We start from the raw sequence: 16987 nt of genomic DNA on the forward strand, positions 1-16987 counted from the left end.
GAGAAGAAGGGGAAAAAAAGAAGAAGAAGAAGATTGGCAACAGATGTTAGCTCAGGTGCCAATCTAAAAAAAAAAAAGAGATAAACTATAAAGCTTTTGGAAGAAAACATAAGTGAAAATCTTTTGGAACAAGGGTTTAGTGAAGAGTTCTTAGACATGACTCCAAAAGCATGACCCACAAAAGGAAAAATTGATAAATTGAACTTCATCAAAATTAAGAACTTTTGCTCTATGAGAACCCGTGTTAGGAGGATGAAAAGATAAGCTATAGACTGAGAGGAAATTCTTACAAACCACATATCTGACAAAGGACCCATTTCTAGAATATATAAAACATTTTCAAATCTTACATTAAAACAGCAGACAATCCAATTGGAAAACAGGCAAAATCATGAAGAAATACTTCACCAAAGATATATGGATAGCAAATAAGCACATGAAAAGGTGTTCAACACCACCTGCCCTTTCAGAAATGCAAATTAAGACCAGGAAGCAATATCGCTATACACCTATCAGAATGTCTAAAATATAAGATAGTGACAATACCAAATGCTGATAAGATAAGGATTCTGAGAAACTGGATCTTTCGTACATTGTTGGTGGGAATGTACACTGGTATAACTTCTCTGGAAAATAGTTTGACAGTTTCTTAAAAACTAAACATCCAGCTGCCATATGACCCAACGATTGCATCCTAGGCAACTGCATTTATCCCAAAGAAATGAAAGCTTATGTCCACCCAAAGACCTTTACACAAATGTTCATTGTAGCTGCATTTGTAACATCCTAAAACTGGAAACCACCCAGATGTCCCTTAATGGATGCATGGCTAAACAAACCTGTACAGCCATTGCATGGAATACTAGTAAGCAATCAAAGGGAATGAAGAATCAATACAAGCCACACTTTGGATGGCTCTCAAGGGCATTGGGCTGAGTGAAAAAAGCCGACCTCAAAAGCTTACCTTCTGGTTGCATGATGGTTACACAAATCTACACAGGTGATAAAATGACATAGAACCACATGTACCTGTTGTACCAAGGTCAGTTTCCTGCCTGTGATATTGTACTGGAGTTACTTAAGATGTAACCATTGGGGGGACTGGATGCAGAGTACACAGGACCTGCACTAAAGTCACAACACCCTATACTCTACAGTTATTTCAAAATAAAAAGGGTTTTTTCATGCCCCAGAGGAGAGGGTATGACACTTAGACAACCTTTGATGGATTATAGTTTGTTTTAGATGTGTATTACAGTTATGTTTTTTAAAAAGAGAGAGAGTCCTTATCTCTTAGAAATACATACTACAATATTTACAGATGAAATTATGTCATGTCTTGGATCTAGTGAGGAAGGCATATAGATAATGAAACAAAATTGCTTGCCCGTTGAGAATTGTTGAAGCTGGACAATGGGTGTACAAGGTTCATTATGCTATTATCTCTCCCTTTGTATACATTTGAAACTTTCCATAATAAAACATAAATGACGGTTCCTTGGGACTCTTGACTGTATGGGTCAGGAGCAGGTCTCTCAGTTCCTGCTCCCAAGCTGGGCTAATGCCAGCTGGAGACAGAGGGCTTCCCAGGTCAGATCTGGGGACAGGGCTTGATCTCATGGCGTCACATGCTTCTGTGTCCATACTCAGCCATACACAGGAAGCTTTAACTGTCTTCCTGGCATTGGCTTTGCCAGGCCTCGCCAGCTCTGCCTTCAGTTACTTGCCACCATCCTCCAGTCTTCTATGCATTCATTTATTCATCTCTCCACTTTTTTATTCTTCTGCTTAGTCATCCCTCTATCCACCATTCTTCCATCCATCTATTTACTCACTCATTTATTTAACATTTACTGAATGTCTACATCAATGAATAAGACATGGTTACTGCCTTTGGGAGAGACAGTCAAACAAATATAATGTATGGGGGGCGTATGATAAGTGCCATGAGCATTGTCTGTACAAGGCACCTTGGGGGTGAGAGAGAAGCGGATATCAGTTCTTGGAGAGAAGGTGTCAGATAAAGCTTGCACAGAGGAGGTAATGCTTGAGGTGAGTGTTTAAAGTTAATATTTTCACCTGTGTTGGGCTCACCCAGATAATCCAGGATAATTTCCCTATTTCCAGGTTAGCTGATTTGCAGCCTTAATTCCGTCTGCAACCTTAATTCCTCTTTGTCATGTAAAATAACATATTCATGGACTCCAGGAATTATGATTTTGACATCTTTTGGGCACCTTACTCTGCCTCCCACAAGAATAGAGTACAGATGCAGACCCGCCTATGCAGAAACTTGATTTAAGCACAAAGCAGACATAGAAAAGGACTGCCTCTTCCGTAAATGGTGCTGAGACAATTCATTGTCCTTACAGAAAAAATGAAATTGTATTTTAAAGGTTCTGGACCCAGTTCCAACGTCGGGAGAGGGGTCCCAAACCACCAAGCAATTCTCGGGACACCAGCAGAGTGCCGTGCAATTCAACTAAATTCTGACACTATCTACCTGGAGATAGCATCAGATCCCACAGGTTAAAGGCTCCGTCACACAAGACTGCCCCTCACCTCTTCAGTCGCAAATCCAAGGTGCTTCTGACATTGGAGGTTCCAACAACCCCCTGCCTTGGGTTCAATTAATGTGCTTGAGCAACTCACAGAACTCAGAGACACATTTCACTTACTAGAGTGCCAGTTTATTATTAAAGGATACAATTCAGAAACAGCCAGATGAACAGACGCACAGGGCAGGGCACAGGGAAGGGGCACGGGGCTCCCATGCTCGCTCCACGGGCACCACTCTCCCCAGATCTCCACGTGGTCTCTGCCCTGGAAGCTCTCTGTACCCCATCCTTTAGGTTTTTATGGAGGCTTCATTACGTAGGTGTGATTGATTAAATCATTGCCCATCAGCAATTGATTCAACCTCCAGCTGCTCTCCACTCCCTGGAGCTGAGCGCGGGGGTGGTGGTGGGCGGCAACTGAAAATTCCATCTAATCACACAGTTGGTTTCCCTGGCAACCAGCCCCCATCCTTAGGTTATCTAAGGGCTTTCCAAAAGTCATTTCATTAACATAACAAAAGACACCTTCATCTTTCTCATCACGGGAAATTCCAAGAGTTTTAGGAGCTCTGTGGCAGGAAAGGGTCCAAGACCAAATATATATCTATATTTTTAAATTTATTTTATTGGAGTCATATTGGTTTATAACATTGTGTATATTTCAGGAGTGCATCATTATATTTCAGCTTCTGTATAGACTGATCATGTTCACCACACAAAAGTGCCCCTTACCCCTTTCACCCTCCCCCCACCCCCTTCCCTCTGCTAACCACCAATCTGTTCTCTGTATGTGTGTTTCTCTTCCACATGTAAGTGAAGTCATACAGTAATTTTCTTTATCATCTGACTTATTTCACTAGCATAATACTACTCAGCCATAACAAAAAAAGAAGATGAAATCATGCCATTTGCAACAACATGGATGGACCATGAGGGTATTATGCCAAATATACGTTTCTTATTATAAATCCCAATATCACAGCTTCCAACCTCACACAATATGCAAAAATCATTCCCAAGTACATTAAAAACTTAAAAGTCAAGGAAGAACTACAAAGTATTACAGGATAGCATAGGGGAGAATATCTTTATAACTTTGAGTTACAAAAGAGTTTCCTAAACCCAAAAATAGAAATCATAATAAACAAGATTGATAAATTTGTTTATATGAAAATTAAGAACTTCTGTTCATCCAAAACATCTTAAAAAGACAAGACAAGCCACAAACTGGGAGATGTTACTTGTGACACATATGGGTGACAAAGATTTAGTATCTAGAATGGAGGGGGGAAAAGTGTATGTATATACATATATACATACATAGAGGTATATTTTTCACACCTAGGATTACGTTAAAGATAAGCACCTGAATAGACATTTCACATTGAAGGAAATAGAAATGACCCATAAACATAGATAAGATGTTCAACTCATTAGTAATCATAGAAATGTAAATTAAAACTACAGTAAGATACCACTTCATACCCTTCTGTCTGTCAAAAATTAAAATTTTTGAGAGTGACATCAGCATCATGGCAGAGTGAGCTGTTCCTGTAGCCTCTCCTCCAAGATACAACCAAAAGGACATTCATTAGCCAACAGAGGACACCCACACAGCATAGTAGGATGTCGCAGAGAACCTGCAGCTCCACATCTCAAGGTGGGGGTGCTGGATCCCCAGGATCAGCGGCAGGAGTGAGCAGCCCTCCCCCACACCCCAGCAGCAGCATCCACATGTGGGCCCTTGAATAGTGGCCACCATGAGTCCAAGGAAGATGACGCAGCAGGCAGGTCTCACAGGGATGTGTTCCCTTTCAAAGTCACCCCAAACCCCCAGGCACATTCTGCACAGGACAGCCAGCGCCCTGGGAGGCACTCCCCACCACGCCCAGCTGCCCAGGCAGGCTACACCCAGTGGAGTGGACATGGGCGAAAGCCAGTGCCCCACTGGCAGCCCCTTCTGCCTGGGGCACCAGCTCGCCTGGCACTCAGGGCAGCAGATCCACATCATAGGGCCTGTGCCTACATGTGGGACCCGCTAAACCATGGCCAGCAAACGTAGACAGGCCCCACTAGCACAACTCCCAGTGAACACAGCAGGTTCAGAAAACATGGCTCCTGCCCCCCAAGTGGTGGCAGGTGGAATCTGCAGCCAGACACTATCACTATGCTCCAGCAGAGGTTCACTTCATCCAACAGCATGAAGAAATATATTAACACTCCAGATCAGAAGGCAAATGACAAGACAGAAACCAATCCTGAAGACAAAGGAACCCTTGGCACCCACCTACACACCACTCATCAAGCCATGCTGTGGCGGTGTCCCAAATACAAAAACAGAGGAAGACTGGCACAGATGTTAGCTCAGGGGCAACCTTCCTCAAGCAAAAAAGAGGAAGATTGGCAACAGATGTTAGCTCAGGACCAATCTTGCTCACCACAAAAAAAAAAAAAAAAAACGCTTTCCATGATAAACAGAAACTGAGGGAGTTCATTGCCACAAGACCCTCCAGACAGGAGATGATCAAGAATGCCCTCATACCTGAAACTAAAAGGAAAAGTTTTACAAAGCCTTGAGCAAGGAGATAAACAGACAGACAAAATTAGAAAATTGCAGCTCTCTATCAGAACAAGTTAGCAAAGACTTAATTATAACATTAAAGATAAAGAGAAGGAAAGCATCAAAAATAACTATAAACGCTTCATTTTAATCACAAACTCACAACATGAAACCAAATAAGTTGTGACAACAATAACTTAGATGTGGAAGAGGAAAGAGATGGAACCTGATTAGGCTAATGGAGATAAGAAGCTATCAAAAAATGGACTATCTCATCTATGAGATTTTTTTTTCTGCTTTTTCTCCCCAAATCCCCCAAGTACATAGTTGTATATTTTAGTTGTGGGTCCTTCTAGTTGAGGTATGTGGGACACCACCTCAACATGACCTAATGAGCAGTGCCATGTCCATGCCCAGGATCCGAACCAGCAAAACCCTAGGCTGCTGAAGCAGAGCATGCTAACTTAACTTGGCAATGGGGCCAGCCCCATGAGGTTTTTTATACAAACATCATGATAACCACTAAGCAAAAAATCAGAACAGAGACACAAATGGTAAATAAAGAGAAAACCATCACAGAAAATCACCAAACTGAAATGTCAGGTAGAAATACACAGGAAGAGAAACAAGGGAAATATAGAACAACCGGAAAACAAGTGATAAAATGGCAGTATTGAGCCCTCATACATCAATAATCACTCTAAATGTAAATGGATTGAATTCTCTAATCAAAAGACAGAGAGTGGTGAGATGAATTTAAAAACAAGACCAAACAATATGCTGCCTCCAGGAAACACATCTCAGCTCTAAAGACAAACACAGGCTCAGAGTGAAGGGATGGAAGATAATACTCTAAGCTAATGGCCAACAAAAGACAGCAGGTGTTGCCATGCTTATATCAGAAAAAGCAGACATCAAGATAAAAAAGACAATGAGAGACAAAGAGGGACAGTATATAATGATAAAAACGACATTCCACCAAGAGGACATAACACTTATGAATATATGTGCACCTAACACAGGAGCACCAAAGTACATGAAGCAACTATTAACAGACCTAAAGGGAGAAATTAACAGCAACACAGTAATAGTAGGGGACCTCAACACCCCACTTCCATCAATGGATAGATCATCCAGACAGAAAATCAACAAGGAAATAGTGGAATTAAACAAAAAACTAGACCAGATGAACTTCATAGACATATATAGAACACTCCATCCCCAAACAGCAGAATACACATTCTTCTCAAGTGCACATGGAACATTCTCAAAGACAGACCATATGTTGGGAAACAAGGCAAGCCTCAGTAAATTTAAGAAGATTGAAATCATGTCAAGCATCTTTTCCAACCATAATGCTATGAAACTACAAATCAACTACAAGGAAAAAGCTGAGAAGGTCACAAATATATGGAGACTAAACAACGTGCTACTGAACAACCATTCAATTAATGAGGAAATCAAAGGAGAGATCAAAAAATATCTGGAGACAAATGAAAATGAAAATACATCACGCCAATTATGGGACCCAGCAAAAGCAGCTCTAAGAGGGAAATTCATAGCAATACAGGGCCACCTCAACAAATAAGAAAAATCTAAACTAAGTAATCCTAAATTACACCTAACCAAACAAGAAAACGAAGAACAAAGAAAGCCCAAAGTCAGCAGAAGGAGGGAAATAATAAAAATTAGAGCAGAGGGGCTGGCTCTGTGGCCGAGTGGTTAAGTTCACGCACTCCGCTCCGGCGGCCCAGGGTTCGGATCCTGGGCACGGACATGGCACCGCTCGTCAAGCCACGTTGAGGCAGCGTCCCACATCCCACAACTAGAAGGAACTGCAACTAGGATATACAACTGTGGACGGGGGGGTTGGGGAGATAAAGCAGGGGAAAAAAAAAGATTGGCAACAGTTGTTAGCCAGGTGCCAATCTTTAGAAAAAAAAATTAGAGCAGAAATAAATATAAACAAAAAAAAAACAGTAGACAGGATCAATGAAACTAAGAGCTAGTTCTTTGACCAGATAAACAAAATTGGCAAAACCTTAGCCAGACTCACTAAGAAAAAAAGAGAGAAAGTTCAAATAAATAAAATCAGAAATGAAAGAGGAGAAATTACAATGGATACCACAGAAACACAAAGGATATAAGAGAATACTATGAGAGGCTATATGCCAAAAAATTAAACAATCTAAAAGAAATTGATAAATTCTTAGACTCATACACCCTCCGAAAACTGAATCCAGAAGAAATAGAGAATCTCATTAGACTAATCACAAGTAAAGAGATTGAAACAGTAATCAAAAACCTCCCAAAAAACAAAAGTCCAGGACCAAATGGCTTCTCTAGAGAATTCTAGCAAACATTCAAAGAAGAATTAACACCTGTCCTTCTCAAACTATTCCAAAAAATTGAAGAAGACAGAATGCATCCTAACTCATCCTATGAGGCCAATATCACCCTGATACCAAAACTATACAAGGACAACACAAAGAAAGAAAATTACAGGGCAATATCACTAATGAACATGGATGCAAAAATCCTCAAGGAAATATTGGCAAACTGAATACAGCAATATTACAAAGTGATCAATCACCATGATCAAGTGGGATTTATCCATGGATGCAGGGATGGTTCAACATGTGCAAATCAATCAACGTGGTACACCACATTAACAAATTGATCAATAAAAATCACATGATCATCTCAATAGATGCAGAGAAAGCATTTGGGAAGATCCAACATCCATTTATGATAAAAAAAAAAAAACTCTCAATAAAATGGATATAGAAGGAAAGTACCTCAACATAATAAAGGCCACATATGACAAACCCACAGCCAACATCATACTCAATGCTGAAAGACTGAAAGCCATCCTTCTGAGAACAGGAACAAGACAAGGGTGCCCACTCTCATCACTCCTATTCAGCATAGTACTGGAGGGTTTTGGCCAGAGCAATTAGTCAAGAAAAGAAATAAAAGGAATCCAAATACACAATGAAGAAGTGAAACTCCTGCTGTTTGCAGATGACATGATTCTATATATAGAAAACCCTGAAGAATCCATCAGAAAATAATTAGAAATAATCAACAACTACAGCAAAGTTGCAGGGTACTAAATCAACTTACAAAAATCAGTTGCATTTCTATACTCTAATAATGAACTAACAGAAAGAGAACGCAAGAATACAGTCCCATTTACAGTTGCAACAAAAATAATAAAATATCTAGTAATATATTTAACCAAGGAGGTGAAAGACCTATACAATGAAAACTACATTATTGAAAGAAATTGTTGATGACATAAAGAAATTTAAAGAGATTCCATGCACATGGATTGGAAGAATAAACCTAGTTAAAATGTCCATACAACCTAAAGCAATCTACAGATTCAGTGTAATCCCAATCAGAATCCCAATTATGTTCTTGATGGAAATAGAATAAAGAATTCTAGCATTCACATGGGGCAAGAAGAGACCCAAAATAGCTAAAGCAATTCTAAGAAAAAAGAACAAAGCTGGAGGCATCACAATCTCTGACTTCAAAATACAATACAAAGCTATAGTGATTAAAACAGCATGGTCTGGCACAAAAACAGACACACAGATCAATGGAACAGAATTGAAAGCCCAGAAATAAAACCACACATTACGAACAGCTAATCTTCAACAAAGGAGCCAAGAACATACAACAGAGAAAGGAAAGCCTCTTCAATAAATGGTGTTGGGAAAACTGAACAGCCACATGCAAAAGAATGAAAGTAGACCATTATCTTGCACCATACAAAAATTAACTCAAAATGGATAAAAGACTTGAAGGTAAGACCTGAAACCATAAAACTGCTAGAAGAATACATTAGGCAATACACTCTTTGACACTGGTCTTAGAAGGATCTTTTCGAATATCATGTCTACTCGGACAATGGAAACAAAAGAAAAAATAAACAAGTGGGACTTTATCAGACAAAAGAGCTTCTACAAGGCAAATGAAACCATGAACAAAACGAAAAGATAACCCACCAACTGGGAGAAGATATTTGCAAATGATATGTCCAACAAGGGGTTAATCTCCAAAATATATAAACAACTCATACAACTCAACAACAAAAAAACAACCCAATCAAAAAATGAGCAGAGGATATGAACAGACACTTTTCCAAAGAAGATATACAGATGGCCAACAGGCACATGAAAAGATGCTCAACATCACTAATCATCAGGGAAATGAAAATCAAAACTACAATGAATTATCACCTTACACTTGTTAGAATGGCAGTAGTCACCAAGTCAAAATATAACAAATGTTGGAGAGGATGTGGAGAAAAGGGAACCCTCATACACTGTTGGTGGGAATGCAAACTGGTACAGCCACTATGGAAAACATTATGGAGATTTCCCCCAAAATTTAAAAATAGAAATACCATACAACCCAGCTATCCAACTACTGGGTATTTATCTAAAGAACTTGAAATCAACAATCCAAATAGACTTATGCACCTCTACGTTCATTGCAGCAGTATTCACAATAGCCAAGACGTGGAAGCAACCTAAGTGTCCATCAACTGATGAGTGGATAAAGAAGATGTGGTATATATATATATACAATGGAATACTAATCAGCCATAAAAAAGACAAAATCGTCCCATTTGCAGCAACATGAATGGACCTTGAAGATATTATGTTAAGCAAAATAAGCCAGACAGAGAGAGAGACAAACACCATATGATTTCACTCATATCTGGAAGACAAACTAACGCACAGAGAAAGAGAACAGTTTAGTGGTTACCCGAGGGGAAGGGAGTTGAGGGGTGGGAAAAAGGGGTGAAGGGGCACATTTATATGGTGACTGACAAATAAGAATATGCAACTGAAATCTCACAATGTTGTAAAATATTATGACCGCAAATAAAAAAAAAAAAGCTTAGACTAGAGCTACACACAACAATATGGATGAATCTTACAATCATATGTTGAATGAAAGAAGTAAAAATACAAAGAGACTATATGTATAAATGAACAAATTAAACTAGATAAATGGACATACTAAACTATATTGCCTTATATAACTGTACAAATTAAACTATTTTGTTTAGCTATGCACACATAGATAATAAAATATAAAGAAAAGCAGAACTAATTATCATAAAAGTCAGGGTAGTGCTTACCTCTGTGAAGGAGGAAAGAGTTTATAATTAGAGATACATGAAGAGGTTCCAGGGTCATTCTAGTTCTTCATATGGGTGGTGTTTATTTTATAGTTCTTTACAATGCACATTTTGCTTTATATATGTTTCTAAATGTATGTAATATCTCATAATAAAATGTTTTTTAAAAACATTAAAAAATACCATTACACTCCCTCCCCCAAAAAAAGACATGGAAAGATATTCCATACACATTGATTGAAAGAATAAACATCGTTAAAATATTCATATTACCTAAAGCAATATACAGATTCAATGTAATCCCAATCAGAATCGCGATGACATTCTTCAAGGAAATAGAAGAAAAAAATCTTGAAATTCATATGGAACAACAAAACACCCCAAATAGTGAAGGCAATCCTGAGAGAAAAGAACAAAGCTGGAGGCTTCCAAATCCCTGACTTCAAAATACAGTACAAAGCCATAGTGATCAAAACAGCTTGATACTGGCACAAAAACAGACACACAGATCAATGGAACAGTATTGAAAGCCCAGAAATAAAACCACACATCTATGGACAGCTAATCTTCCACCTAGTAGCCTAGAACATACAACAAAGAAGGGAAAGCCGCTTCAGTAAATGGTGTTGGGAAAACTGAACAGCCACATGCAAAAGAATGAAAGCAGACCATTATCTTTCACCATACAAAAAAAAAAAATTCAAAATTAATTAAAGACTTGAAGGTAAGACCTGAAACTGTAAAACTTCTAGAAGAAAATATAGGCAGTACAGTCTTTGACATCGGTCTTAGCAGCATCTTTTCAAACACCATGTCTACTCAGGCATGGGAAACAAAAGAAAAGATAAACAAATGGGACTACATCAGAGTAAAAAGCTTCTGCAAGGCAAATGAAACCATGAATAAGATGAAAAGACAACCCACCAACTGGGAGAAGATATTTGCAAATGATATGTCCAACAAGGGGTTAATCTCCAAAATATATAAAGAACTCATACAACTCAGCAAGAGAAAAACAAACAACCCAATCAAAAAATGGGCAGAGGATATGAACAGACACTTTTCCAAAGAAGATATACAGATGGCCAACAGGCACATGAAAGATGTTCAACATTGCTAATCATCAGGGAATGAAATTCAAAACTACCATGAGTTATCACCTTACACCCGTTGGAATGGCTGTAATCACCAACACAAAAAATAATAAATGTTGGAAAGGATTTGGAGAAAAGGGAACCCTCATACACTGTTTGTGGAGATGCAAACTGGTGCAGCCACTATGGAAAACAGTATGGAGATTCCTCAAAAAATTTAAAAATAGAAATACCATACAACCCAGCTATCCCACTACTGGGTATTTATCTAAGGAACTTGAAATCAACAATCCAAATAGACTTATGCACCCCAATGTTCATTGCATCATTATTCACAATAGCCAAGACGTGGAAGTGTGGTAAAGAAGATGTGGTATATCTGTACAATGGAATACTACTCAGCCATAATAAAATAGAAAATCATCCCATTTGCAGCAACATGGATGGACCTTGAGGGTATTATATTAAATGAAACAAGCCAGACAGAGAAAGAAAAACACTGCGTGATTTCACTCATGTGTGGAAGATAACCTAGTACCAGGGCGAAGACAACAGATGAGTGGTTACCAGAGGGGAAGGGCGTTGGGGTGGGCAAAAGGGGTAAAGGGACACATATATAGGGTGACACATATATTGGTGGTGAGCATGATACCATCTATACAGAATACTGATAAATAATAATGTACACCTGAAATTTCACAGTTATAAACCCTTATGACCTCAATAAAATAATTTTAAAAAATTAAAATGTCTGACAATGCCCATCTCAAGAGTTGGCTGGGATGTAGAGTGATGGGAACGTTCACAAATATTGCCAAAAGTCTGATTTGGGGGTTGACCTGGTGGCATAGTGGCTGAGTTTGTGTGCTCCACTTCAGCAGCCCAGGGTACACAGGTTCAGATCCAGCACAGACCTAGCACCACTCGTCAAGCCACACTGTGGTGGCATCCCACATCAAATAGAGGAAGATGGGCACAGATGTGAGCTCAGCGACAATCTTCCTCAAGCAAATAGAGGAGGATTGGCACAGATGTTAGCTCAGGGCCAATCTTCCTCACACACAGAAAAAGTCTAATTTGGTGGAGTAGCTTTGGGAGACAGTCTGGCCACACCTAGGTGTGTCTTTACCCTGGAGCATGGATTCACACCAGGAGCAGTGATTTTGCCAAAGGGGGCAAAAATCTTAGATATTACAATGGTTTGTGGCCCTCCAAAGAGTCATGGAACATAAAAAACATACAGTGTGGGGCTGGCCCAGTGGCGCAGCGGTTAAGTTCGCACATTCCGCTTCAGCAGCCCGGGATTCGCTGGTTCGGATCCCGGGTGCGGACATGGCACTGCTTGGCAAGCCATGCTGTGACAGGTGTCCCACATATAAAGTAGAGGAAGATGGGCACGATGTTAGCTCAGGGCTAGTCTTCCTCAGCAAAAAAGAGGAGGACTGGCAGTAGTTAGCTCAGGGCTAATCTTCCTCAAAAAAAAAACATACAGTGTATTTGTGATAATGAAATTTTATTGGGAGTATTAGGAAAACAATATATAAAAGGCTCTTTAGGGGGAGATAATGAAAAAGAGGTTGAGACGGTGTCTGAGAAAAACTGTGGGACATGTGCCCAGGAGGCATGTAGACGTGTGTGCAGCGCCACCGTTCACACCAGCAACAACATAGACAACAACCCCCTGCAGTCCGTGCATGTGTAAAACTTGGAATATTCACAAGATGGAAGACTGTGCCTCAGTGAGAATGAATCAATCGCAGCGACACGAGCAGTGAAGTAAAAAAAGCCCGTCAGACAAGGAAAGCTGCTGCATGCTTCCATTTATATATAAGGTCAAACCAGGCAAAACTCAACAGAAATCAATGCTAAAACAAAGACAAGCGTGGGTATGACTTATAAAGAGGCTGAAATCTTGGCTCTCTAAAGGAGTGAGAGTGGTGGCATTGGAGCGGGTACAGGAGTCAGATGCTGAGAGTCTGGTGTTCTCTCAAGCAGTTGGTAAGTATCGTAGTGTTCATTTTATTAATTTTCACACTATCTTTGCATGTATATTTCTTTGGAGAGATGTATGTATGTTTCACAATAAATTGTTAGCATTTTCCTTAAGGGCCTTATGCCTTAAGGACCTCACATGTTAGTGAGTGGCTTGAAGGGCATCACTGGAGGTGACTCTTGAGCGTCAGGCTGTGGCAGATACTGTTTCTCCTTGTTTGTGGAGCGGATGAGGACTGAACAGTGGGTGACTAACAGGGATGGTGTGAAAGTCGACCAGCGCACTCTTTCAACCAGACCACATTTCTGCAGCAAGGAAGGTTTGAGAAACTAGTTCCCAGATCTTCTCCCTTCTCTCAGAGAAGGGGCTTTTATCCTGAACAGTTTCTTCTCCTTGTCCACGTGCCCCCTCCCTCAGCTCCTCTTTGCCAGCTGGTCTCTCTCCTTGCAGCCATTCCCGATGGAGTTCTGGACACTGCCATCCGTGCTGACGAGGCGGGGAGCGAGGAGGACCTCTATGAGGATATGCACAGCTCCAGCCACCACTACAGCCACCCTGCTGGGGGCGGCGAGCAACTGGCCATCAATGAGGTAGGGTCAGGGCTGCGTGGGCAGGGGCGGGGCTGGGAGCTGGCCTCGCCATCAAGCCACTCCAGCACGTTCGTGCAGGCCTAGATGTCCAGTCTTTGTCTTCCAAGCAGACGACAGTGGCACAAGCGTGTATACAGCATAGTTTCACCCTGTGGCTCACACTTTAGAATGTGGTGTCCATGAGCAGAGCTTGTCCAAGTATAGGAACCTCCCCTCTGCCCTCAGGGGGCTGACAAGGAACCCAGAATAGCAGGCGTGACACCTAGGACTTACGATGTAAGAGTGCTAGTCTGTCCTGTAAAGCCATCTTGGATGGAAGAAGCTCTGCTTGGTAGAAGGAAGGCCAGGGCTTAGCTCCCTGACCCTCCAACGAGTTGTTTGGGCAGGACCGAGGGCAAGGCGAGGGCAAACTGAGTTCTTGCCTATTGGCTCCAAGAGCTGAAAGGCATTGCTGTTGCTATGACAACTGTGTGCAAGTTATCATCTTTGGCTGTTCCTACCTAAGCAGAAGAAATTAGTGAGACACTTCATCTCAGCAAAACTGCTTCCCACACCAAGTTCTCCTTTTGCATCCGCCAAGGAGAGAGAAATTTGAGACCTGACGCTCCTCTCTTTTTCTCACTGGTTCTCCTTCTCTTCTTTTTTACCTAATTTGGAGGGGGCTGTTGAACATAAAGTGGCAGTTACCTGGCTCAAGCCGTAACAACACCATGTTCTCCTCCTGGTCATGACATACTGCATATTTCTGCTTCATTGGAACTAGAATCTGACCACCTGGGATCTTGCAGCACCCAGATTTGCTCCTCAGGAGGGGTCAATTTATGAACAGTTCAGCTTAACATTTCTGTGGATGAATGGGCTGGTAGGCTTCTCAGAAACCCTTAAGGAGTGTAGGGTCCTCATCACCTACTCGACAGATGGGCACGTACTGTCGATGGTGGACAAGCTCTTCTTACAGGCCCGGCTCTGAATAACGATTTAAAATAGTTGTTGTATAAAGCTGCCTTCTTGGCGCAGTCAGCAGCGCATCCGTCTCATGAAATAGTTCTTATATAATGATTTACTCAAAATCCATGATGCATAAAGAATAAACATCTAAAGAAATTGATTTTTCCAATAAGAAAATCAATAAGCCTTCCTTAAGAAAGGCTTAGATAAAGCCTTTCTTTAAGTGCTTCTCATAAGCTATTTTGAAGGGATGGTGTTCTAAAATTGTGTCATCCGAAGCAGAATTCACAGATACTGGTTTTGCATTTCCTTGAAGACTCAGGCTGCCCTCCTCAGTCTGGGGGCCCAGCCCAACGGGAGGCAGCACGTGCAGTGGGGCCTCCCAGACCTACGTGGGCGTCCTTCCCTGCCAGCAGCCAGCTGTGAGCTCTGAGCACTGGGTTACTTCCCTGTGAAACGGGAGAACCATGAGGTTATATGAGGACTGCCTGAAATAACAAATATAAATAAGCTGGCGCATGGTGGGTTCGCAATAAATCTCCGATGACGAGGATGACAATGAAGGAGGAACACTAACATCAGGCCTTGAGGGACTCTGAAGAGATGTCGGCTCATCTGATTGGCCATGAGAGCTGCATTGTTAAGAGTTCCTGTGTCTGCTTTCTGTAGTTGTGTGTCTCCCACCTAATGCTGAAATTCTCGTCTGTCCCGTCTTGCTGCTGCTGTGGAAGCACCTCTTAGAGCCCTGGACAGGCTGTTTGTTCGAAGACGCTCTGGACGAGGAAAGGCAGAGCCAGGCCTGCTCTAAGAACACAGGCTCTGGCAGAGGGCACCTGGGAGGGAAAGAGAGGGGACTGAAATGAGGAATGTGTAGGTCCTATTCTGGCTGCTTAGAGAATTTGTTGCCTATTTGGTTCAAAGATGTTTCTTGGTATTTGAGGTTGCTGAGCAGGCACGTGGTGCTATGGGACCTTATATTTAGAGCACTCTCCAGGGCACTTGTCTTCCCTTGACACTCAGCATGTCCCTTGGGGGAAGGACTTGTCACGTCACAGAGGAGGACAGTCAGTCGGGTGAGGAGCCCCTCTCCAGGGATGCAGCAGGCCAACACAGGGTGGAGGCTGGGCTCCAAACGCGGGCAGCACCCACCAGGCTACTCTCCCTCATGATACCCGCCAATAATTCTAGATCCTGATGGAGAAAGCCTAAGATATGCAGCCCTGAAAGGGTCAGGACAGCAAGAAGGCTGACCTCCCTGGGGCTGACCCCATTCTGCCACTGGCTGGAGCACCTGTGGCAAGTCATTCCCTCCTTGGCGCCCTGATTTCCCATTGTGGGGTGGATGTGGCACCTGGGCCCCCCTGGCAGCTACAGGAGCGTCGCTGTGCCTGGGGTATCGGGTACTCAGGAATGACAGCACCTGTTATGATCCGTTGGCAGTGTTAGACTCACTTTATCAAAAACCTGGAAGATACAGAAGGTGTCCTCCAGTGACCTTCCAAAAGCAGCAGCGTCCCACTGCACTCCCCGGCCCCCAGCCCTCGCTGCTGTCTCACACCCGCTGCAGGGAGGTTTGCTGGGCGTCCCGTGAGTGTCGCACGTGAAGATTACAGAGCAGCGGATGCCAGAGAAAAGTCCATGCTTGCTTGAAGTCACATATTCACTGTGTTTTCTAAGCACGTGTGGGTGTCATGTTCTATTGTGACACTTTCTTGTTCCGTATACTCAGAAGGAGAGACCATTTCTCAGTTTCCTATGCAGAAGGGACCCCTACCATCTGGCCCAAAGAGGAGTGGACACAGGCGATGACAGCAAAGTACTTTCGTATTCTGGGCGCATAAGGAGTAAGGGGAGGCACCCACACGCGTACACACAAGGTGGCTGTTGTGTGACGTGTGCATGTGTACGTTGCACACACATGACACACATTACTGAGTATTTGATATGTGTCAGGTACTGCCCCAGGCCCTGGGATACGGCTGTGCAGATGTGGTCCTGCCCTCAGGGGCTGCCATTGGGTGAAGCAGGCTGTGCATGTCTGCGTGGCCCCGTTCTCTTCTGTGTGCCCTGGCAGAAGTGAGAA

At 42.1% G+C, this 16987-nt stretch overlaps 1 protein-coding gene across 6 annotated transcripts in view; it reads left to right on the forward strand.

The window, feature by feature from the left end:
• ARHGEF4 (Rho guanine nucleotide exchange factor 4) overlaps window positions 1–16987 on the forward strand; it is a 245480-nt gene that overhangs the window by 211160 nt on the left and 17333 nt on the right. For 5 of the 6 annotated variants that reach the window (XM_070580930.1, XM_070580932.1, XM_070580931.1 and 2 more), the window contains one exon: window positions 13817–13956. In XM_070580930.1, the coding sequence (XP_070437031.1) occupies window positions 13817–13956 (140 nt within the window). Of the gene's footprint in view, window positions 1–13089; window positions 13372–13816; window positions 13957–16987 lie in introns of those variants that run through there. The other variant, XM_070580934.1, reaches the window with a different exon arrangement.

This window comes from Equus przewalskii, chromosome 17, assembly GCF_037783145.1.
Source record: "Equus przewalskii isolate Varuska chromosome 17, EquPr2, whole genome shotgun sequence".
NCBI lineage: Eukaryota > Metazoa > Chordata > Mammalia > Perissodactyla > Equidae > Equus > Equus przewalskii.